This window comes from Malaclemys terrapin, chromosome 1 (assembly GCF_027887155.1).
Source record: "Malaclemys terrapin pileata isolate rMalTer1 chromosome 1, rMalTer1.hap1, whole genome shotgun sequence".
In the NCBI taxonomy this organism is placed as follows: domain Eukaryota; kingdom Metazoa; phylum Chordata; order Testudines; family Emydidae; genus Malaclemys; species Malaclemys terrapin.
This window is the reverse complement of record NC_071505.1, coordinates 24,828,759-24,854,769: the sequence shown is the minus strand read 5'-3', so window position 1 is coordinate 24,854,769 and position 26,011 is coordinate 24,828,759. Positions and strand designations below refer to the sequence as shown.

The 26,011-nt window shown below is 40.2% G+C and overlaps 1 protein-coding gene across 2 annotated transcripts in view; it reads left to right on the top strand.

Moving 5' to 3' along the window:
• Positions 1 to 241: 241 nt before the first annotated feature.
• NAPEPLD (N-acyl phosphatidylethanolamine phospholipase D) overlaps positions 242 to 26,011 on the top strand; it is a 30,029-nt gene continuing 4,259 nt past the window's right edge. Inside the window, exons 1-3 of one of the 2 annotated variants that reach the window (XM_054017765.1) lie at positions 242 to 878; positions 14,185 to 14,497; positions 22,183 to 22,829. In XM_054017765.1, coding sequence (XP_053873740.1) covers positions 625 to 878; positions 14,185 to 14,497; positions 22,183 to 22,829 — 1,214 coding nt within the window. In that variant the 5' untranslated portion in view covers positions 242 to 624. The remainder of the gene's footprint in view (positions 879 to 14,184; positions 14,498 to 22,182; positions 22,830 to 26,011) is intronic. The other variant, XM_054017774.1, reaches the window with a different exon arrangement.

Genomic DNA, 26,011 nt, shown 5'->3' with positions numbered 1-26,011 from the left:
GCCCCACCCCAGAGCCCACCCCCCACTGGAGCTGCACCCCCTCCCATACCCCAACCCTCTGCCCCAGCCCTGAGTCCGCACTCCCACTCCAAACCCCCAGGGGCTCCATAAAATCTACTAGCCGTGGGCCCACAGGAGAGTTAATCCGGCCCTGGGATCATGAGGGGACTTTGGAGTGTACTGCACCTCTTGCCCGGGGCCTGCCTGTCTGTCACCCCCCCAGCGGCTTTGCCGAGCTTTGTGATTTGCTGCTGGACTGGACCCCATTCCGGGCCCCGGGCCTGCAGCCCAGGCAGGCTGCTTTCATCCTCACCAAGGGCACTTCCTTGGGCCCCCATTGGGGGGCCAGACTGGGGCTGCGCCTCCCCCCACTCAGATTCCCACGGGCCCCTCGCTGGAACCTGGCCTTGTCCCAGGGGCTCCTGGTTCCTGGGGCAGGCGCTGGGTGCTCCGGGCGATGTCGGAGCAGCCCTGACACATCACAAAGCCTTGCCCCACCTCACTGAGCGCTGGTCCAGCGGCGGGCTGGATGCCTTGCCCTTTACCAAGATGGCCGCGGCGCAGGGAGGCGGCGGTAGCGGGTCCTGCGAGCTCCCTGAGCTCGGCGGGGGGGTCGGGTAGGTGATGGCTCCCGGGAGGGGGAGCCGGGCCGCCGGCCGGCGCCGCGCAGGCGCCACCATGGTGAGGAGCAGGGCGCTGTGGAGCTGCTGCCTGGAGCTCCTGGCGCTGCCTTCAGCGGCTGCTGGTTTGTCAGGTAGGAGGCAGCAGCAGCCGCGTGACGGCTCCTGCTGGGGAGTCGCGGCGCAGGCCGGGGAGAGGAGCCGCCGCCGAGCCATGGAGGAGGAGGACGAGGAGAGCGCCCAGCCGCAGCCCGAGCGGTGAGGAGAGCCCTGCCCGGGGGCTCGCTGCGCTGCGCTGCGGGCCCCGCTCAAACGGGCTCAGCTTCTGGGAGAGGGGGTGTGGGACCGACATTGGGGTGGGGAGGGATTGGTGCCCCCCCGGCTCTAGGGCTGGCTTCTGTCACGGAAGTAGCCCGGGCAAACCCCGGCAGCGAAGTGCATTAGACGGCCCGCCTCCCCCCAGCTTTCTGCCTCCCCCGCTAGCTGCAGGGTTTCAGTTCAGGCGCTTGCTCGAGGGGTGTGAGGTTTTTAAAAACTAACCACGAAGCACTGACGGTCCGAGCTTGTCTCTCCCACCAGCAGAAGTTAGTGCAATGGGAGAGATTACCTCACCCACCTTCTCTAACTTTCCTGAACCACCTTTATCGTGTACCCTGCCTAGACAGCATCTTAGCAGCTGCAACTCATCTTGGTCGCTCTCTCTTGCTACCCCGAAAGTTAAGAAATCGGGGTTAGGGGGCTCGAGGGAAGAAGGCAGAAGAGCCAGCGTATGGTTTTTTTAGAGGTGGTTTTTTTTTTTTTTTTGGTTGGTTAGTTTAAAAAAACCTGTTCAAAATAATTTATTCATTCTTGCTGCTTGTGTGGGCGAACCTTGTGCCACTGGAGTAAATGACGATGGGTGATGGATAGGATTTGCCCCTGTCAGCTGTGTCAATGAGTGAATGAGTTGTTTCCTGCTGATGGCCCCCTCCCCCCCAAAAAAGTGAAAGCTAGAGATGTTTAAGACCTACTGAGTCACTTAAATCCATCTCCTTGCCAGCGCATGGTTTACTACAATGTGTTTTTAAATGCTTTGTCCATTCTAGTTTTATATCTGATTTTGCTGTTAGTTCTGTTTAGCACAGAAAGCCAGCTCCTTAAGAGAAACGGAAATGGATTGCATCTAAAAAAGATGCTGCAGGTTGTCTGTGTTAGTGAAAAATCTTGATTAGACCACCTATTAATATACCATTTTTTTTTTAAATTGGGACCAAGAGTCTTATCTATGGCTGGTGAATGAAATCCTGGAAGAGCGGGTCCTGTTTTCTCAGTTGCTATAGTTTTATTCTCCTTTTTCATTGACATGGTAATATGCTGCAGCCTCATTCAGAAAAACATGTTATATAATCTCCTACAAACATTTGTATGCCTCACAGAATTGTCATCTTGATCAACATTTTCCCTATTAAAAAGAAGCACTGTAAGCAGATATTAGTGACAGAAACATTTTTTCTTACTTTTGTAGAATTCAGATGTGAAGTAGAAAAATATAGACTGTTTTTAACCAAATAATCTGGATGATCAGTAACAATCTAAAGTACAGATATAAACAAAGTATTTTTCAAATGTGATTAACTATATGCTACTAAACTTTTAAAAAACAATATCAGGAAATAAGTTTTCATGTGATGAAAACTTAAAATCAATGAAATGTGATTCTAATACATTACTTGTACTCTGCCCATCAGCAAACAGAAAATTTGTTTTTTTGTAAATGGACTAGCAGACACAGTAGTACAGCCAAGAAAGTGCTCTCTGTTCATATGTTTTATTTTGTTCTAAACAAGACTGACTATGGTGCCACCAAAAATTTCATGTTGGGATAAGGAAATGACTCGCTTTTAGCGTCTTTTCCCTAATAGACTTCTGAGTGCTGTCTTAACTTTTTTGTCTAATAAATCATAAATTAAGGGTAAAGTTTGGGGATTGATTTATTGAACAGATGAGATGCTCAGTAAAAAGTCTTGTATCAGAAATGAGCCACAATTGAAATACCTGATATGCATATGTACTGAAATGGTCTGAAATCCAGACACTTGATATTAATCTTAGTGCCTGAAGGTGTAAAAGCCTAATTTGACTCTCCCTGGAATATAATCTCTACATTCAGAACCACTGCCAGAGTATGAAAAAGTGGAAGGGAAGGTCAGAGACATAAGAATGTAAGGAGGTGGGATGGAGTAGAACTGCAGAAAGGGAAATAATGGTTAAATATGCTATGGGCTTTGTCTATGGATTTCAACCTACCTTAAATAAAGCAAAAGGCATGTACTGCAGATGAATAAGCAACAGCCTTCACAAAATTTTTGATATGCTAATACAACTATTGGATATTGGTAGCTAGCTAGACTTTTGGGAATTGCCTAGAGAGAAATCTAGTGCTCTAGCACTTTTCCATGCGTAGTAAGCTAAGTGACTGAGCCAGCACCACTAATTTTCTTCTCTCTCCATCCCGGAATCACTTTTAAATTCTTTCCCTTTCTGCAACTGGTTAGGAGATTGTTTTGGCTGGGATTAATAAGCACTAGGTGCTGCAATAACAATTAATACCTTCATGCATAACACCTGCTGTAACTGTGTTTTCTGTTTTGTTTTGGTCTTCTATAAAATCATTCTTGGTCTTGTGTTTTCATTATTTTGTTTTTGTTAATAAATACTAGTGAGAAACCCTGTAGTATGGTTAGAGTATCACAGAATTCTAGCAGGGTCCCAGTTCTAATCCCCACAGATCACAGTATGACCTTGGTAAATCACTTGGCCATTTTGGCTCAGATACACAAAGCTGTTCAGACTCCTAACTTCCATTAGGAAATAGCTTTGTGGGTCTGGGTGCGTGTGCCTAAGTGTAGTTGCAGGCACTGGGGGGAAAAATTTCACTAAAAAACATATGCTGCATTTGATCTGAATTTTGTTGGAGAAATAAATTACAGGAATAACAAGCGAATATTATTTACTGCTTATTTGTGCTACAAGAGCACACAAAATATACTAGGTGCTCTACAAATATATAGGAAGCCATAGTCTTGGCCATGAATAGCATATAATAATAATAATAATAAAAAAGGACAAAGCTACACAATAGAAATGGACCGACACTACAGAGGCTACAGAAAGTTTTGGATAAATCAAAAAAAGAATAAGATGAAGGGGCTATCCAGATAGATACAGTATTATGACCACATGTGCCATCATTTCCCTGCCTAGAGAATAGGCTGATAGGGTACAGTACATTTAAGAAGTCAGATAGTCTACTGTATTAAAGAATAATAGTAAGATGTTGGTGTGTATGAAAAGATTTGTGTTATTAGGGGTAAATTATTATAGCTGGAGCTGGTAGCACCATCTATACTTAAAGTTGCCTGATGCTTCCCTGTTTTCAGTTGCTTATGTCCCATGCTGGGGGTGTGTGTATGTGATTCAGCCTAAATGCTTCCACCATTTCCAAGAATGAGATTAGGGAAAAATACATTGTTTGACCATGTGAAATAAAGAATTGGTTTCATTGTCATTCATCGTGGTGTTAGCGATGTGCCTTTGTTGTCCCTATGGAAAAAGTGCTACTTTAACATTACAGTCAGCAGCAATTATTCCTCAGATCAGTGATGTTACTCAATCATACTGAGGGTCCCACTGGAGTGTATGAAGAACGGTCCTGATTTGGAGTGATGGACACATTGAAAATGGCAGGTTTGGTTAGGAAGGGGCAATGGACTGTGGTGTTCCCAGTTCCTATTGGTATCTTTTTGGGAGCAGAGTTATACTTGTGCTGCGTGTGAAATGTCATTTCATGTCTACATTTCTTGTTTTTTTTATCATTGTGATATTTTTTAACTGTGATGCTGCTGTAAGGGAGAAGTGGGGGAGCCGTATCTCTGCATTTATTGGCTTTTCACTGAGTTTCAGAAATTAAACTCTCATGTTCAGGAAGAGCATGAGGAGTACAGAGCACTGTTGAGCATCTGCTAGCATAATTCTCATGAAAAATTTGTATGTGATTTTTTTGAATGGTTATATTGGAGAAGAGAGCATAGTGAAACTAAAATGATAAAAGAAATGGATGGATTTCTTCTGGGGAGAAAGACAAAATTAGTTGTACTTGGATGCAAATGTGATTGAGGTTATATGGTAGAAGTATGTAAAGTAGCTAATGGTTTTTATAAAATTAACTATGACCTATTTGAGCTAGTTGGACAAACCAGAGTTAGGGGACAGGTTTAAATTAAGGGAGAACATGTCAGAAGAACGTAAGGAGGTATATTACAGAGAGAAGTGAAGAGATGGGATTCGACTACAAACTGAAGTGGTGGAGTCATCTAGATCTAAATATTAACTTATATAAGCAACAATTGAATGACAACATACTCCTTCAGTTTATTAAATGTATTAGCTATTCCCAGGCATAAAACTAACTGCTCTTACAAACTGATAGGTGAAGAGCTTTTTCTTCCTCAGATTATCTATGGAAGAGGTTTGCATGCTAGTGTGTTTGTCCTCTTCTGGCGCAAAAATGATTTTTTAAGGCATAAAAATATAAATTAGAGATGGCAGTTGCAGAGTTGGATGTAAAAGATCTAAAATTAAACATAAATGGACTGCTTCCTGCTGCAATATTGCTGTATAACTGTACCTGTAGACCTAGGCTACAGCACCTTTCCAATACACTGTTTTATAACAATGTTTTCTGTTCACAGTGATAAGAAAAAAAAGTTAGAATGTGGCTGGAAGCTGAACACTAACCTGTTTCATTTTATACTACAGATGGAGCACTTAGTGCCATTTCATCTGGGATAGAACCAATTATCTTTTAATCTCATCTAATTAACCTAAAACGTTAATCAAGCAACCTTTAATACAAACGGAGGTACCTTCAGTTAACTTAGTACTGTCACAGTACCATGTAAATTCACAACTTTTTGTATTTATTTAGATTTGTAATTAGATAAAGCCTAATTAAGTAAAAGCTCTGGGAACCCTAACATCACATTATATATAATAATCATTAAAATATTAAAATAAAAATAAAACCATGTGAGTTGGGTAATCAAATAGTACAAGTAGGCATTTAATGTATGTTTATGCACCATTAAAGTTTGACAGTTAAAAGTACCAAAATCTGCAGTCTTGGAAAAATTTATGTTTGTACTTAACTATATTCACATGAGTAATTCTGTTGACTTCAGTGGGACTGCTCATATGCATAAATCTCTGTAGGCCTGGGGCCAGAGTCAGGAAATTTAAAAATTCAGGGCCAGATCCTACCATTTGATCTGTATGGACCGACTTTTATGCTCATATAGAGCACTATTGATTTTATTGGGACTCCATGCAGGTACAGGGGTTCATGTATGCGGATCCAGTTGCAGGTTGATTCCAACAGCAATGATCGCTTAGCTGGTCTATGTTGCTCATGTGTACTGTTTTCTGTTTGTTTTTTTCTGGTTAAATGTAAATCATTATTTACATTGTAAAACATATTAATCTACGTATTCAGGGCTGAACTTTGGTCTGGCTGCATCAGGGTGTAAAGGACTGTACTCCCTTGTGCAAGCTACACAGTGAGCATAAGGAAGCAGACTCAGGGAAGGGAACTCAGAACTGCTGCACCCCCTCCTCTATGCGCTGGTGGGCAAGAGGGAGCAGGGAATTGGTATAGCCTTGGCTCCGCAACTCTCACCCCCAGCATGTCACTCAATACAGCTGCACTGGGGGAAGTACGCTGTGTTGGATACTGCTCCTTTTTAGAGCAAGGGGGAGACCAGGAGGCAGATTGAGTCATAATCACTATTCTGTCTTTTACAATGAGTAGATCATAGTGACAACCTAGGTCTTAGGCAGAAAAATAAAAATAGAAAATACTCCATATGTGCAACGAGTTAATGTTGCTATAAGAACCTTAACTCTGAATTTCCTGACTTTTTGTGACTTTTAAATGTTACTTTAGCATTCATTAATATTTTGTTTTTTATTAAAAACTAAATGGCCAGTGCTTAATAGTGTTAGCATTTAAATGGTCCCAATTAGACTTTAAAATTAACAGACTTTAAGTTCCTAGTACAGTAACTTAATGTTCCCTGTATATAATAACAAAGTAAAAGAGAAAATAGCTTCAGGCCAATATGTTTTCTGGTGCACATTTATTTTGACAATAAACATCAGGAATTCACTTCATATTAATGAAACAGATGTAGATGTAAACAATTTGTAGCCTCTTCCTTTGCATGCCTTTAAAGATGTATATTCAATACTTATAAAATTTCCTGAAATCAACTCAGTTATGCCTGTTTTACAGTGTTCATAGTGGAACCACAATTATTTTAAAGTCAAAACACTTATAGGTACTGTGTTTCCTGTCCACACTAGTAGGAAACCAGCATGATATAAAATGTATGCTTCTAAATATGGCAGAAAATTGTGTGGTAGTTTCTTCAGACATTGTGATACGGACATAAGGGCATCGCACACATTTTCTCACTAGTCACTAAAACATGAAATAACTTTTTGTAATGTTTTTTTCTCCCGTTCTGTGCAGTTTTAAAATGGAACAGTCCAACACCCTAAAAGAATCCTTTGAAGACCGGTTAGTTCCACAGCTTGAGGCAGAATCATAAGGCTAGGAGTGTTCAGCCAATCTGCTGTTCTGATTGGTTTGAACAGCCTCAAGTGCTTTATAATGAAAGTTTAACTGCATTCATAATCATCTAATCTCAAACTGTCCATTAGTTGCCCTAAGCAATTTCAGTGCTAAAGAACAATGAAAGAAAAGAACACTGTGAGTAAAATCTAGCTGGCAGTGATTATTGATAGTTAAGATTGCAGGGGGCATTTCTTTCCACGCCCCCTAATGTTTGCAAATAAATTCCTTTTCAGTTGACTGCCCCCAGACCCCCACCTCCCCATCCAACTCCCCTCTCATTCCTGCCACCCCCCCGGGACCCCTGCCCCATCCAACCACCCCTTCTCCCTGTCCTCTGACTGCCCCCGGAACCCCTGCTGCCCCATCCAAACCCTCTTCCTTCCTGACTGCCGCCCGGGGACCCCTGTCCCCATTCAACCCCCTGTTTCCCACCCCGACCACCATCCACAACCCCACCCCCTGACCACCACCCTGAACTCCCCTGCCCTCTATCCAACGCCCCCTGCTCCCTGCCCCCTTACCGTGCTGCCTGGAGCACCGGTGGCTGGTGGCGCTACACCCGTGCTGCCTGGCTGGAGCTGGACCACACTGCCACCGCCACCACACAGCTCAGAGCACCGGGTCAAGCCGGTCTCTGAAGCTGCGCTGCTCCAGGAGCTCACAGCCTTGCCGCCCAGAGCATTGCGCCGGCAGCGGAGCGAGCAAGCTGAGGCTGCAGGGAAGGGAGGAAAGCAGGGGAGGGGCCTTGGGCTAGCCTCCTGGGCCAGGAGCTCGGGGCCAGGCAGGACGGTCCCGTGGGCCGTAGTTTGTCCACCCCTGGGTGAGGGACACCATCCCTGCCCATCCTGGCTAATAGCCATTTATGGACCTATCCTCCATGAATTTATCTAGTCCTTTTTTGAACCCTGGTATAGTCAAAAGTTTCAATTGGATTGGTGCATAAGATCCAGAGAATGGGAGCCCTGCTCTGAAATTAAATCTTATGGGGCCCAACAAATTAAGGCTCCACTCCTTCAGATGTTAGCATGTCCATAGGAAGTGTGTGTGTGGTGGTGAGTTACACCTGTATGCAGTATGGTAGTGGATGGGTAGATGGGATGGGAGGAGGTTTTTATCTACATGGAAGAATGCGAGCATTAGTTAGAGAGATTCCATGTTCTGTTGCCTGTATTCTCCTGACTGAAGTTTAAAAAAAAAAAAAAAAAAAAAAAACCACTTTCATGCTTGAAACTTTGTAATGTTTAAAATTGCATTTTCAAGGAGAAATACTGATGACAATGTGTATTTGTAATTTTTCACTTCTGTATTTCCAAGGTCACTTGAAAAAGATGTGAGGTAAAATCCATTTTAACATTTCACTGAACACTTCACTGTTGCTTTCCTAAAAGTTAATGGTTAATGCCAATATGAAACTACACCATATGTATCTTCAGCTGTTTATCAGCTTTTACCTTGGCTTGCAAAATTGATCCAACACCTACTCGATCAAGGACTAAGCCTAAATGTGAGGCCAAAATACACAGGTTCTCCAAGCCATGCCCCTCCTGAGCCACAACCCTCTTGCCTGGTATGTCCCTTCCACCCACCGTACTGCTTTGGCTTGAAAACCTTGGTATATTGCTGGATGAACTGAGTCCCAAATGAATGCTGGGCCACCACAACATATTTATCAATTAATATTGCCCCTGTCTTCCCTCTGAGGGGATGTCTACGCTGGAATAAAAGACCTATAGCATGTCCGCAGCTGGCCAGGGGTCAGCTGAATCGGGTTTGCAGGGTTTGGGCTACAGGGCTAAATATTGCTGTATAGACGTTCAGGCTTGGGCTGAGGCCCAGGCTCTGGGACCTCCCTCCTCGCGGGGTCCCAGAGCTTGGGCTGGAGCCTAAGCCCAAATGTCCTACACAGCAATTTTTGAGCCCTGCAGCCTGAACCTGAGTCAGCTGACCTGGGCCAGCTGTGGGTGTTTAATTGCTGTGTAGACATACCCCTAGAATCCTCTTCTGGCATAGTGTGAGTAGAGCTCCTCCACACACAGAATTCTCTGCTGGGTTGGTTGGGGACTGACCTCTCTCCAGTATCCCCTGCTCTAGGGATGAGGTTGGCAATTGCTCCACGGCATTCCTCATCTTAAGATGTCCTGGAGGACAGGGCTCCCCTGTATAACAGCAGTGGCAGCTTCCTACTCTGTACCCCCTGCAGTGTCAGAACTGGAGTTCTCTCTATGGACTCAGGAAGATGTCACTACATTGATTACACTTGGTTTACAATGAATGTTTTCTTTGCAATCATAAAGGCTAGGAACTTAATTTTTTAAAACAGAATCTTTACTTCTGCAGAAGCTATTGGCACTTGCCTGAGAGATTTCTGCTCACCTATGTGAGTGGATTTTTCAAACCCTGCTTCTAACATATTTCTTTCCTAAGGAAAGCTTTTCATCAGACCTTAGGAAGGATTTAATTATAGGTCACTTTTCCACAAACTGATGATTAATTTTTTTATGCTTAAATGCATCTGGCTATTAAAATATTTCTTAATTTAAAAAAGTCCTCCTGCTTTGTTTTAAATGTTCATAGCGGTCAAACAGTATTTGCATCCCATTTGTGCATTTGAAATATATCACGTTTGCCTACTGGAATGTGGTTTTGGGTGTAAGATAACTTGTGTGAGTAAAGCATCCAGGATTTGATTAATGTTTAGCATATATAAGGGCGGATTCTTCCCTTTTGTTTGACCCTCGACAAGGGGCGAGCATACAAAGGTACCTGTGCAAGTCTACAATTGCAGGATGTCTACACGGGATTTTTTTTTTAAAGTCTGTTTATTGCTACCCCACACACAGATAGGATTTATCTGCAATGTCTTGCTCACTTATACATATTGACAGACAATCCAGTGGCTTAAAGTAATAATAGGGGGGTTGTTTGGTGCTAGAAAAATAATATTGCCTCTGAGGTGAGCTCAAGAGGGTGGGAGGAAGTGTTGACTCATCCCTGATTGAGTACTTTGTAATATTTGAGATATAGATACCAAATCTCAGATTTAGAAGCTTTCTTGTTTAGAATACCAAGAACCTCTGTAGACAACCTGCCAGGTTTTACTTTAAGCCAAAAGTTGAAGCATGCTGGATTTTCTCAAAATGTTCCTCTTCGCCTTAAGAAAATAATTAGCTTTAGTTTGCGGTACCCTAAGCAGAATCAAAACTGATGTACAGAGCAAAATTGCTGCATTTCAGACACACTGGGTTATACCCACCACATATTTCCAAGAGAAACCTAAATTAAGAGGCAAGAGAGACACTTTCAAGGAATATACAGTTCAGAGAATACTTGACTAGATTAACTGTTTCTAAATTTGTAATTTTCTTTATGCATGTAAAAAGGTTAAGTATTCAACCAGTTCTGGCTGATGAGGTCTGTGCTCCCCTCAAATGCTTATGGAATGCTAATGAAAGCCATGTACGTGCATCAAGTGGAAAACATATTGGCAGATGGATACCTGCAGTGCCTTAAATGCCTTGGCACCCATTTTGTTGTCAGTACAACCATTCCCTCTTCCCTTATACTGATAATTTGGTTCAGTATCAAAATTTCAGAGCAGGGTCAAATGTGCATTTAAGCAAAAATTGAACTCACCCATTTGAGAGATGAATGTAATAGATAAATTAAAACTTTTAAAAATGCCTCAGACACTTTTGGAGCTCTTTTAATGTAAAATTACTTCATAGATTCCAAAGCCAGATAGGACCCTTGTGATAATCTAGTCTTTCCTACCGTATAACAGACCATAGGACTTCCCTGAATTAACTCCTGTTTTAATTAGAGCAAATTATTTAAAAAAAAAAAATCCAGTCTTGACTTAAAAATTTCCAGTGATGGAGAATCCACTACAACCCTTAGTAAATTGTTCTAATGGTTAATTATCATCACCTTTAAAAATTTGCTCCTTATTTCTAGTCTGAGTTTGTCTAGCTTCAACTTCCACGCATGGTAATATTAACAATGGTAATATGTCAACTTTACAGTAGCTTATACTGTGGACCACAGTCATCATATATTTGAATAAGAAAATTGAAATGGGTGGTCTATTGAAATGGTAACTGATTAATTTACTGAACTTAAGTACCTAAATTACTAGAATTTGATACTTTACCTTTGCATATCATCTTTTAGCAATTTTTCAGATGTGGTTTTATGCTGTTTGTTTGCATGCTTTAATTAAAAAATGATATGTAATTAAAACTTCTGACTTGGCATGTAGTCCTCTGTGAGGAATTAAAAAAAAAAAAAAAAAAAAAAAAATGTTATCCCTGAGTGCAAACAGCAGCCTGTAGGTATACTGCATAGTTCAGTACCTGGAAAGACATACTGTGTAATGCATATATCTGCATACAATCCTTAATCCTCCTTTGTGCTCCCTTCATTCTTCTATATACCACAGTCCTGCATACTTTCTAGAGTGGCGTGCACAGTTTCAGAATGCACACAATTTGAATTAAATGTTATATGATGATGTAATATATAAATGCATTTACTGGAATATGTGATTGTTAATTAGCAAATGTACAAACTGGGTGATCTCTCTAAAACCACAAGAAAATTAGTGCAAAGAAACTTAATTTAATCCAACATTATGGTTGAGATTTTACACAGTTAAAGGCCAGTGGCAGTAACCCTGCCGTGGATGTATGGAGATATTTCTGTTACCATATGGTGTTGTCTTAAATGCCTTAATAGTCTATATCTGTGCAATATGGCAGAGTAATGATTGATGCAGGAACCATCTGTGTATCTCCAACCCTCATCAGCTATGTAATCTATGTCATGTCACAGGTAAGCAATCTCGCTAATTTGCAAATGGCTGTTCCTATAGCAGGAAAAGAGGGATCTACCTCTAAAGTCAGAGCTCCATCAATACATAATTTTTTGATGGGTTGTAGTAACATTAAACTGATTTTGTCTGTGTATAAAATCTCAGCTGTAATGGTACACTAACATAGATTTTTGTATTTAATTGTACAAGGGCAGAGTGAATTCTAGCCACTTGGATACTTGTAGATTATTTTGTCAAAGGAACAACACATCACTTAGCACGGTTTTAGTTAAATTAGTTAAGTACAATGGAGAAATTTTTCTTTTAAATTGCTTGTGAGTGGCCTTATTTAAAACCATCCTTTTGAAACTGATCCTTGAGCACACAAAGTTTGGAAATCACTCAGTTAATGTACAAGTACATCTCTAATGGATACCTGAGGTCAAGCTTGATTATTGGGTGAAAAGTTTATGTAGTCCAGAATGTGTGGAGGGCTCGTTCCATATCACTGAACAGCCCAATTCCCAGCCTGTGTGTAGGAATGGTTCTCGACTGTGATAAAAGGTATAATAGCTCTGGAACTATAAAGGGAAGTTTGCATGCTAGATACTGATACCTCTATTGTTACTTCTAGTCAGTACCATCAGTCTTAATTCATGAATGCTAAAATTCCCCCCACATTGTTTTGAAGTATCTAATCAAGGCATGATCCTGTAAGAATGTTTCCAGACATATTGGAGACCAATACAAATGCTGTTTCCATTCGCCCATTTAATTTTTTCTTGTGTGCATATCTATTTAAACAGTGTTCCACTGATTCTAAACAATGCACAATGCTACTTGTCTGCCTCTGGTCATTTATTGTTTTTAATCATGTAAACGCCTGAAAGCTGTGGTACTTTTCTGTTTTAAATAACTGGACACCAAACCCACATTTGTCTTAACATTGGTAGAGGATTGAAAATTTAATTCAAAATAAGTGTATTCCAGAGTTTCTTAAACTAAAGCTGTTAAGTCACTCACTTATCACTTTGCGAGGGTTTTTTTCTCTACCTTGGAATCCTGTTGAGTTTGGATTGTTTTATCTAAATTCCTAAACTGTAGAGGATGCATGTTCAGCATGACAGTATTGTGAATGCAGCATGGGTTAGGAGTTCTTGGCTCCCATATTCTAATTGCTTCTATGAGATGGACTTAAACTGTAGCTGTAGGTAAATTAATTTGTTTCTCCAGTTGCAAAATAAGGATATTTATTAACTTCACAGTGGTGCTGAAATTAAGGTACTGTTTGTAGAGCACTTTGAAGATATAAATACGAAATGCTGCAAATAAAACATAAACATTGGATCTATTGTAGACTCCAAGTCCAGGAACCAGCCTACTTAATGGATACTAGACTTCTGCAGCTCATCCCTGGGCTGACTAGTTTCATGGGACTTGGATTGTCCTTCAGACGTTTGACTTTATTTTAATTATATCAGTTAAGCTTAACTGAATTTTCAGCTTACCTATATTGTCTAAAATACAGCTATCTTGCGGCATCAAATACCTCTAGTGGTTCATACATCTTGTTCATATTATACAGAGATGCATTATTTGTTGATGTGTCTTTCAAACAGAAGTATCTTTATTGCTACATAATACTGCAATTTTTATTACAGAACAAAGGTACGATGTCAGGTATAAAATATTTCATAATTCAAGAAAATCAAGGCTGTGCTTGCAAGATCAAATTACATCAGGTGTTAAATGAACTTTAGGAGGAGTTTGGTACTCTTCCAAAAAGAGAAAGTAAAGAACATCCCCCTCTTTTATACTTAGTATGTCATAGTGCTGGGTTCTAAAGTGATGCATACCAGGAAGGAAGATTCTGCCTGAACTACACTACTTGCTAAGACATGTTTTTTAAGCTTTCTGTGTAATAGTAACTGTTTTAAAAAGTAAAGTTGTATGGAAAAATAAGTTAAATTGCAAAATGGAAAGGGCAGCTTTATTTTTGTGGTGATGTGGAAAGCTTTCAATTTTATGAATGTTAATGTTAATGAAAGAAAAGATTTATTAATTTAAAAAATATATTTTAGCTCTTCATCAAAAGACATGGATGAGAAGGCAGATGAAGAGCAACCTTTGACTGCATGTAACCAATACCCTAAGGAGGCAGTAAGGAAACGACAAAATTCAAGTCGAAGTTCCAGAGGCAGTGACTCCTCCAGGACATCCAGAAAAAGCTTCAGATTGGATTACCGATTAGAGGAAGATGTAACTAAATCAAAGAGAGATAAAGATGGAAAGTTTGTCAACCCTTGGCCAACATGGAAATCTCCATCCTTGCCAAATATTTTGAAATGGGCCCTTGTGGAAAAAAATAACAGCAACATCCCATCTTCAAAACAGGTACTATTTGCATGTTTACTATTCCAAGAGATAGGCCCTAATCCTGTGGGGGCACTGAGAGCTCTCAATTCCTATCTTTAAAATAAGAGGATTTTCAAATAAGACTTCTTAGGCCTCTTTTGGAGACTCTAGACCAGTGGTGGGCAACCTGCAGCCTGCCAGGGTAGTCCGCTGGTGGGCTGTGAGACAGTTTGTTTACATTGACCATCTGCAGGTATGCCCACCTGCAGCTCCCAGTAGCCGCAGTTTGCTGTTCCCATCCAATGGGAACTGCGGGAAGCAGCGGCTAGCACGTCCCTGTGGCTCGTGCCGCTTCCTGCAGCTCCCATTGGCCGGGAATGGCAAACCACAACCACTGGAAGCTGTGGGCGGCCGTCCTGCAGATGGTCAATGTAAACAAACTGTCTCACGGCCTGCCAGCAGATTACCATGATGGGCCGCAGGTTGCCCACCACTGCTCTAGACTGTTTTTGGAGACTCACCAGTTTCACTGTTTTTTTCCGTATCTTTTAATTTTTTGTATTATTCCTTTCAAAAGCCATCTATTTCTACCTTTTTAATGTAAAATCTTTAATTCTGTGTGTTAGACCTATAAACTTGGAATAGATTAATCTATCCCATTCAGGTTATATTTTGAGAGAAACTTCAGGAAATACCCAAACAGCATTTGTCTGAACTCACATGGTTACAGGTTATTGCATGTTTCTCTTTCAATAGATATTGGACAGGTCTACAATTTGTAGGATATCTACTACATTATTCAAGCTGCAGTTATTACTTATGGGACATTTAATTACAAAAATGTTATTGTATTATTTGAATGGTGGTGAAAACTTAATATAGCTTTGGGATGATATAAAACACCTAAATTGTAATGATGATTTCCTTCTTTTGCCAGCCACAATCCTTAGGTTAGATTCTCTCAGAGAGAGTAAGTTTTTATATTGAGGCTAATTTGAGCAAACATTTATACTAAGACACTGTCAGGTTATTGGGAAAAGACACTATTATTTATTTGTCTTGCATCAGTGCCTGTAGGTCTCAGTCAGTTTCAGGGCTTCATTGTGCTAGTACTGTATACAATCATAATGTAAAAACCCCGTAAAAATAAAACAAACTACAAACCCTCTCCCACAACAAAAGAAAGAAAATACAGTTCCTGCCACAAAGAGGACTGGATATTGGTCTTAAATGCCTCAGTGTGGAGATGCACTTCTGAGCCAGTATAAGTTACTAAAACTTTTCAGCATCCAGGAGACAATCATAAGAGTTTATGCTTCACAATCTGAAGCATGTGGCAGACTTTCATTGGTTGATCTATGAATGAACTCTGAAGACAGCTAATTGAAAGCTCTTCTGATGAGAAAATAAGTCTATATATTGCATTTTTAGTGATAGTGGCTCAGATTTGTTTGATCTCAGAGGGGTAGGGAATCTTTTTAAGGAATAGATTAAATCTGTATACAGTTGGTTTGACAGTATTTTGAGTGCTATTCTCCAGGTTTAATTAACCCATTTTAAATTTGCTAGTCCCACAACATCCAACGTGTACTCCTTGGGCACTTAGCCAGTTTGTGTGCACCATGCTCCCTGCAAAGGATCAAACTATTTGCAGCCTCTACCACCACTACAAGCCGTTTCTTCTGGCTTGCCACATTATCTTGTGTGGAGTTCACATCCTGGCTTGCATTGACATCTGGCTGCTCGAGAAAAACCCACTCAGATCAGGCTACCAAGAAGATTTAGTCCTTCAGAGGCCTAGAAGGGCCAGGAGAAGACACTGACAGAAGGCAGCAGGCCAGTTAAAAAGGTTTGCCTGCTTCTTCTTAAGAGCTGTCTGCTGTGACACTTGGACAGAGCAGGAACTGGTCACTGCTAGCCCAGTTCCTTAGGACAAGGTCAGGGCTTTGGCTTCAAGCACTACAACTAAGCACTTGCCTTTAAAAGCACAGCCAGTCAAATTCTGAGTTTTGTTATCCTTAGTTAACTGTTTAAAGACTGATGCCAAGGTCACAGCTTAGACCGCAATGCTCTGCGTAGACGGCCACAACTTGTGGACTAAGGCAGGGAGCTCCCGCAGCACCATACGTGGCCCTGCAAGAGACGCTATGGAGCAACCCCACCTATGACAAACAGATGTATTTACTTAAAGGGTGACCACTAGCCTGTGAGTCTGGTTAATGACTGACGACATGGGTTAGTGCTTTGGTGTGTTGTGTGTGCAATGGAGAGCTGTAATATTGTTTCAGTTGAGCTGGAGGATAACTATCTCTGACTTAAGGGAAGGTCAAGAAGGAATTCATACCATGCCTGGTGCAGAGCTAACTAACTCAACTCTCCAACTCTGATTTCCTAGTTTGCACGTCAGATGGTGAAGTAAGAACTAGCAGACAGTAGGAGTGTCACTAAAGTGAAGTAAAAAAAAGTCAGAAGCAGCAAAATGATAGATGAAACATTATTATTTGGACTTCTCAGCCACTTCACTGCTTGCTTCACCATTGTCTGCTTCACCTCTGAATTAAATCGTAAAGTATTTTTGAGCCTACTTAAAATTAAAGCTGAGGGTTCCAGGCTTTCCTTGACACTGCTTAGCTGTAGCGTGTCTTTAATACAAACTACTGCTTCCTCTACATTCTAGTTAGCAACCCCTTGATTTTAAGAACATGCTAAATAGCTGACTCCCTTAACTGGTTCATGTTATCAGTCAGTATTTTGCATATGGAATTGTATGACACCCATGACGTACTTCATTGTAACTACAGACTACACTGGTCTACAATTTTTGAGAAGTCGTCTGCTTCAGAGATAAAATGTGCTATTTATTATGTATTTTGATGTGCTGAATTCAAATATGACAATTAAAACAACTGGCTACTGTTTCTAAGATATTTAAGTTTTTACATTTTATGTCTATGTATATTGTGTAGATAGTAGAGTTTTAATCATAAATTGTAAACCTAGGTCTTTTCATGTGTTTATGGTTGCTTTACATGATAATATTTCACCTGTCCTGTTTATGTAACACTTTAAAAATCAGCAAAAGGGTTATATACATTTTATTATGAAACAAAAAGGCAAAAAACTATTATGTACATAGTTTAGTCCTATTCAGTGTCTACTCGGCACTTCTTGGCTTGTCTCTTGTATTCATTAAATGGAGCATCTCTTGTCACTGTCCAGCAATAGTCTGCAAGCATTGATGGGCTCCATTTGCCCTGATAGCTTTCTCCATTGTTGCAATGTCCTGGTGAAATCGCTCGCCGTGCTTGTCGCTCACTGCTCCGCAGTTCGGTGGAAAAAAATCTAGATGAGAATGCAAAAAAAGTATCTTTAGTGACATGTTGCAACCAAGGCTTTTGTATGCCTTGAGGAGGTTTCCACCAACAACCTGTAGTTGTCTGCCTTGTTGTTTCCGAGAAAATTTATTGCCACTAACTGGAAGGCTTTCCATGCTGTCTTTTCCTTGCCACGCAGTGCATGGTTAAATGCATCATCTCGAAGAAGTTCACGAATCTGAGGACCAACAAAGACACCTTCCTTTATCTTAGCTTCACTTAACCTTGGAAATTTTCCACGGAGGTACTTGAAAGCTGCTTGTGTTTTGTCAGTGGCCTTGACAAAGTTCTTCATCAGACCCAGCTTGATGTGTAAAGGTGGTAACAAAACCTTCCTTAATTCAACAAGTGGTGAATACTGAACACTTTTCCTCCCGGGCTCCAATGACTGTCGGAGTGGCCAGTCTTTCTTGATGTAGTGGGAATCTCTTGAATGACTATCCCATTCGCAGAGAAAACAGCAGTACTTTGTGTATCCAGTCTGCAGACCAAGCAAGAGAGCAACAACCTTCAAATCGCCACAAAGCTGCCACTGATGTTGGTCATAGTTTATGCACCTCAAAAGTTGTTTCATGTTGTCATAGGTTTCCTTCATATGGACTGCATGACCAACTGGAATTGATGGCAAAACATTGCCATTATGCAGTAAAACAGCTTTAAGACTCGTCTTTGATGAATCAATGAACAGTCTCCACTCATCTGGATCATGAACGATGTTGAGGGCTGCCATCACACCATCGATGTTGTTGCAGGCTACAAGATCACCTTCCATGAAGAAGAATGGGACAAGATCCTTTTGAGGGTCACGGAACATGGAAACCCTAACATCACCTGCCAGGAGATTCCACTGCTGTAGTCTGGAGCCCAACAGCTCTGCCTTACTCTTGGGTAGTTCCAAATCCCTGACAAGGTCATTCAGTTCACCTTGTGTTATGAGGTGTGGTTCAGAGGAGAAGGATGGGAGAAAATGTGGGTCCTGTGACATTAATGGTTCAGGACCAGAAGTTTCATCCTCTTCCTCGTCTGACTCAAGTGAGAATGATTCTGGTGCATCAGGAACTGGAAGTCCTTCTCCGTGGGGTACGGGGTGTATAGCTGATGGAATGTTTGGATAATGCACAGTCCACTTTTTCTTCTTTGACACACCTATTCCAACTGGAGGCACCATGCAGAAGTAACAATTGCTGGTATGATCTGTTGGCTCTCTCCAAATCATTGGCACTGCAAAAGGCATAGATTTCCTTTTCCTGTTCAACCACTGGCGAAGATTTGTTGCACAAGTGTTGCAGCATATGTGTGGGGCCCACCTCTTGTCCTGATCTCCAATTTTGCAGCCAAAATAAAGGTGATAGGCTTTCTTAACCATAGTGGTTATACTGCGCTTTTGTGATGCAAAAGTCACTTCACCACAAACATAGCAGAAGTTATCTGCACTGTTCACACAAGTACAAGGCATCTCTGCTCACTTTGGCCAAACAGAAATGTGTCCCTTTGCAAAATCAAACACTGACAAATAAGAGAGCACGACACTGTATGATTTCTAGAGCTGATATAGGGCAATTTGTTCAGCAGAGTGATGTAAGCTTTGTTATGACTTCTAGGAATAACATGACGCAATTCATATCATGTATGACGCAATACCAGCTTCAGATTGCATCATTCATTGTTTTGCCTAAAAAGCAAGTACTGTCCAAACCCAGTCATAGATTTATTCATAGATCCAGTCAAAGATGTATTTTAGTCATTTCTGGTTTAAATTGAGATACCTTCCCTTTATAACTCACTTATCCTCCGCCATTCCCAAGTCAAGGGTCGTATATACTGACCCAATAGCATATCTTGAAAACTAGAGCCAATCAACAATTTTAAGCATCATTTTCGTTCTCAGTGACCCAGAATTAGTAAAGTTTGACTACATTTATTTCAGAAGCATTTTGGCTGTAGAGCGGTGCTATTGCTAAATTATTACAACAAGCCTCCATTTTTAACTGGGAATCTAGACCACAGACTTTCTGTATGTTACTGGCTTTGTTAATGACTTTTCTAAATGGCATTGAGATGGCTTTAATCATCATGTATTGTAAACATAAACTGTTGATTTGTGTTGCTCCACAAATCTCAGTTAAAATAAAATCAGATGGTGAGTCAGTATGTACTGAGCTCCAAAGTCCTAAGCTAATTAACCAGTCTTACTAAAGCCAGTCATGTATTTCTTCTTGCTTTGCATTTGGGGTGGGGAAGTGGGGATTTCACATTAATGCAGTAATGAAAAGAAGTGAGTAGTAAATATTTTTCTCTAGATATCTTTGTCCACAGCCAATTTGTCATTAATGTCATATTTCAAACATCTGCCATTGTTCTTGGAACAAAACCAAACATCTATAGTGCAACTATGTCACCACAGTAATACTAGTATGCTAATACTAAATCCGGATAAGATTGTGTATTTTATACACCTCATTGATTACCTCGTTGTGCAATTCAAATGATTTAGTATGGAATATATTGCAGTAGAAGTTGTACACTCTTTTTTTAAGTACTTGTGATTTCAATAATGAAATGATGACTTGGAAAAACCTATTTTTTTTACTCCAAAATTTGAACATTTAAAAAAGAGTCATGAAGAAATTTTTTCAGCACATCAAAGAACAAAATTCTGTTTTATGAAGAAGGGGCAAACCATTTTCAGGTCAACTCCTTTCCATAATTTTGTAATAATTCATAGATTTTAAGACCGGAAGGGACCATTTGATCATCTAGTCTGACTTCCTATATAATAGAGGTCACAGAATTTCAGTCAGTTATTCCTGCATTTAGCCCAACAGCTTGTATTTGGCTAAAGCATATCTCCCAGAAAGGCATTCAGTTTTGATCTGAAAATATCAATGATGGAGATAATACCACTTCCCTTGGTAGAGAAAAAGAAAATTGTGCCTTATTTCTCATTTGAATTTATCTGGATTCAATGTCCAGCTATTGGTTCTTGTTGTCATAGAATGTCAGGGTTGGAAGGGACCTCAGGAGGTCATCTAGTCTAACCCCCTGCTCAAAGAAGGACCAATCCCCAGACAGATTTTTACCCCAGTTCCCTAAATGGCCCCCTCAAAGATTGAACTCACAACCCTGGGTTTAGCAGGCCAATGCTCAAACCACTGAGCTATCCCTCCCCCCGTCCTCTCTTTGTTAGATCAATGAACACTATAATACCGTGAAGATAATCAAGTCCATCTCTGTCTTCTTTTTAATAAACTAAACACATTTTGTTCTTTGAGTCTCTCATTGTAAGGCATTTTCTCCAGCTCTCAAATTATTTTTGTGGCTCTCTTCTGCACCCTCATCAGTTGGAAGGTGGTCAAGTGGATCAAATATGGCTTTATCCTCTCTTCTGAGAGCATTGCCATAGTTATTGTGACAGGGACATAAATGTCTCACTGCAAATAATGCAATTTTTATCACCTCCCTTCTAAGAAAAATACATTCAGGATGTAACACACTTTTTAATGGAATTCTTTATTCAAACTACAGCTCCAATGAAATCCCAGATTGAAATATTGATCTGAAGGGAATTACACTTAATCATTACCTTTCAATACAGTTTCAGTAGAACTGAAATTCATATTTCAATTTTGAATTAAGCTTCCACGGGACTTCACATTTAAGATAACCCTCCATAAGTAATGTAGCAGCAGTGGTGCTGCATTATACCTCTCTACTTGGCAGTTTCTTAAAAATTTATCAGCAGTATTCATTGAATTATTGACTCTGCCGGTAGCATATTAGTGGTCCTCCTAGCAGATTAGTCTCTTCAGTCTAATAAGTAACTTGTAATAAATCTATCTCTGCTAGGACTCTGGAAGGATATTGCTCAGATCCACAAGCTATAGCTCCAATATTTAAGCTAAAGGCCAAACTCCAAGAGGTAGTAGTAGTAGTAGTAGTAGTAGCAGCACCACCACTAAGATCCTCTTCCAGGGCAATAGGGGCAAGATATCAGAATTTGTTGCTAATTTTGAGCAATTCTGTTTCATTCCAGTAAAAGTCTGCAAGTTGTTTTCAGCGCATCTTTGAATCGTTTCCTTCATAGAGCCGCAGGCCTAATTCTCTTGCTCTCAAGAATATGTTCTAAGGACTAGAAGGATTAAATGATTATTAAAAATAAGGTTAATGATATTAATTTAATAGGAAGCTATTGAAGTCATTGGAAATGGTATCTCTGTGCATCTACTTGCAGGTTTCCTAGAAATTAAAAGATATACACTAAGTACAAGCCTTGTTTTGTGATTGGTACCTTGTGGGCTTTTTGTTGTGTGTGTGCTTTGCTTTCTAACTCTTTTTTTGTTGTTTTGCTAGGAACTTGATAAAGAGCTTCCTGTGTTAAACCCTTACTTTATTCCAAACCCTGAACTAGTTGGTAAGACTGGAACTGGCATGCGAGTCACATGGTTAGGACATGCCTCAGTTATGGTGGAAATGGATGGACTCGTAATTCTTACTGACCCCATCTTCAGCCAGCGGGCTTCCCCAGCACAGTTTGTGGGTCCAAAACGTTTCCGAGGACCTCCATGCACAGTAGATCAGCTCCCAAAAATAGATGCAGTGATGATCAGCCACACCCACTATGACCATTTGGACTATAATACTGTAGAGAGTTTAAACAAGCGCTTTGGCACTGAGTTGAGATGGTTTGTGCCTCTGGGTCTTTTAGAATGGATGCAGAAATGTGGCTGTGAAAATGTGATTGAACTGGACTGGTGGGAAGAGAACTGTGTCCCCGGTCATGACGCAGTTACTTTTGTCTTTACCCCGTCTCAACACTGGTGCAAGAGGACTGCAACAGATGACAACAAGATTCTTTGGGGCAGCTGGTCTGTCTTGGGGCCCTGGAATAGGTTTTTCTTTGCAGGAGATACTGGTTACTGTGTTGCTTTTGAAGAGATAGGCAAAAGATTTGGACCTTTTGATCTTGCAGCTATTCCCATTGGAGCTTATGAGCCAAGGTATGCAAATTTCAAAGGGTTTGACCAAAAGATATGTAAACTATATCAATGAAATGATATACTGACTTCAAACCACTTTTTTTCTTGTTAGTGGTTTAATACTAACGTATCTACAGCTTCTGAACTTTTCACTTGTCTAAAATATATTTCAGGAAATGTAGAGCAGAAGAGCGATTTGAAGGCTGTGGAAATAATAAGGGAGAGCAAAGGCATGTCTGTGCTATGGACGGCACAGCTGCAGCTATGTTGTTGTAGCAGCATAGTGCAGATGCTTCCTATATCAACAGAAGGGTTTTTTCCATCAATGTAGATAATCCACCTCCCTGAATGGGCGGAAGCTAGGTTCACAGAAGAATTCTTCTGTTGACCTAACTGAGGGTTAGGTCAGCTTAACTACAGTGCTCTGGGATGTGAATTTTTCATACCCATGAGTGATGTACCTAAGTCAATGTAAATTTTAAGTGCACACCAGAACCAAAATGTAGAAAAGAGAGGGAAAGAAGCTGAAATGTGGTGGGTTTTTTTTAGACATTATTCCAAAAACTACTGAAAAACACACACAGCCTGGCATTATTTTAATGTGAAAAGAAAGTAGGAATAGGAAAGGCCACTGGGATCACCCAGTCTGAAATCCCTTTTCATACATGTACACAATTTACAGTGCTACTATATTATTCTAATTACCACATTACTTTCCCCGATTTCAGTTCTCACATGATTCTGAATGCTTTATAGCATTTGAAAGATGTTTGTCTGGGCATCTATTTCCTGCTTATCACATGGTATCTAAGCTTTCAGATGGAATAAAGCATTGGTTTTTAGTAGGGTTGTCGATTAATTGCAGTTAACTCATGCGATTAACTCAAAAAAAATTAACTGCGATTAAAAAAATTAATTGTGATTAATCGCACTGTTAAATAATAAACTAGCAATTGAAATGTATTAAATATTTTTGGGATGGTTTTTCTACATTTTCAAATATATTGATTTCTATTACAACACAGAATGCAAAGTGTACAGTGGTCTCTTTATATTATTTTTATTACAAATATTTGCACTGTAAAAACGATAAAATAGTATTTGTCAATTCACCTCATACAAGTACTGTAGTTCAGTCTCTTTATTGTGAAAGTGTAACTTACAAATGTAGCTTTTTTTTCCCTTACATAACTGCCCTCAAAAACAAAACAATGTAAAACTTTAGAGCCTACAAGTCTACTCAGTCCTACTTCTTGTTTAGCCAATTGCTAAGACAAACAAGTTCATTTACATTTACGGGAGATACTGCTAAGTGCTTCTTATTTACAGTGTCACCTGAAAGTGAGAACAGGCGTTCGCATGGCACTTCTGTAGCCGGCATTGCAAGGTATTTACGTGCCAGATATGCTAAACATTCATATGCCCCTTCATGCTTCAGCCACCATTCCAGAGGACATACTTCCATGCTGATAATGCTCGTTAAAAAAATGTGTTATTTAAATTTTTGACTGAACTCCTTGGGGGAGAATTGTATGTCTCCTGTTCTGTTTTACCTACGTTCTGCCATATATTTCATGTTATAGCAGTCTTGGATGATGACCCAACACGTTCGTTTTAAGAACACTTTCACAGCAGATTTGACAAAACGCAAAGAAGATACCAATGTGAGATTTCTAAGGATAGATACAGCACTCGATCCAAGGTTTAAGAATCTGAAGTGCCTTCCAAAATCTGAGAGGGAGGAGGTGTGAAGAATGCTTTCAGATGTCATAAAAGAACAACACTCTGATGTGGAAACTACAGAACCCAAACCATCAAAAAAAAATCAACCTTCTCCTGGTGGTATCTGACTCAGATGATGAAAATGAACATGCATCGATCCGCTCTGCTTTGGATTGTTATCAAGCAGAACCTGTTATCGGCATGGACGTATGTCTTCTGGAATGGTGGTTGAAGCATGAAAGGACATATGAATCTTTAGTGCATCTGGCACATAAATATATTGTGATGCCGGCTACAACAGTGCCATGCGAATACCTGTTCTCACTTTTGGGTGACACTGTAAACAAGACGTGGGTAGCATTATCTCCTGCAAATTGTAACCAAACTTGTTTGTCTGAGCGATTGGCTGAAGTAGGACTGAGTGGACTTGTAGGTTCTAAAGTTTTATATTGTTTTATTTTTGAATGCAGTTATTTTTTGTACATAATTCTACATTTGTAAGTTCAACTTTCATTATAGAGAGATTGCACTACAGTATGTGTATTAGGTGAATTGAAATATACTATTTCTTTTGTTTTTTTACAGTTCAAATATTTGTAATAAAAAATAAATATAAAGTGAGCACTGTACACTTTGTATTCTGTGTTGTAATTGAAATCAAAATATTTGAAAATGTAGAAAACATCCAAAAATATTTAAATAAATGGTATTCTATTATTGTTTAAGCGTGATTAATTTGTTTAATCGCTTGGCAGTCCTAGTTTTTAGCTTTAGCAGTTCTCAAGATAAGTTGCTAAAATGTCAGAAATGAAGCCTGGGTAGGTTGGGGAAGCAAACCAGAAATCAGAATGGTGAGAATAAAGTCCAGTATTTCTCATGAACTACCCAGTTCAGAAATAAATGCTAGCATTCTCAGTGATGTGCAAAATCTGCTTCTATTCTCCCCTTTAGAGAGACATTGACTGTCACTGACCCCTACACTTTTTGACACTGGCCCGCAATCAATTATAGCAAATTCTAGAAGTTGAACCAATGTAATTTTAATCCTGTGCCTTATACCTTGGGACTTGACATCTCACTCAAAACACTGCACCTCCAGTAGCAAGCAAAGTGTTCATTCAATACCGACTCGGAGAGAAGAGTGCTGTCTACTGAAGTATGTTTCTTTTGGTGTATCCTATGATTCTTCATACATATTGATTATGGTGATGTTAGCATGAACTTGCTTCAGAGCAGATGGCCCATAAATCCTTAAGATGAATACATTGGGAAAACTTCCCACCTCTATAAGGAATACTGATTAAAAAACTGAACTAGTAGTCCTCCAGATTCTGTGGATGTGCATGCTGTTGTATACATCTATTGTAATTAGTTGAAGGAATGCTAGTCGTTACTAGCAAATGGATTTCTACAGTCTCTGTAACTTGGTCACAGTTATAGACCTTTCTTTTTGATTAAATGAGGATATCTTAATACCTTTT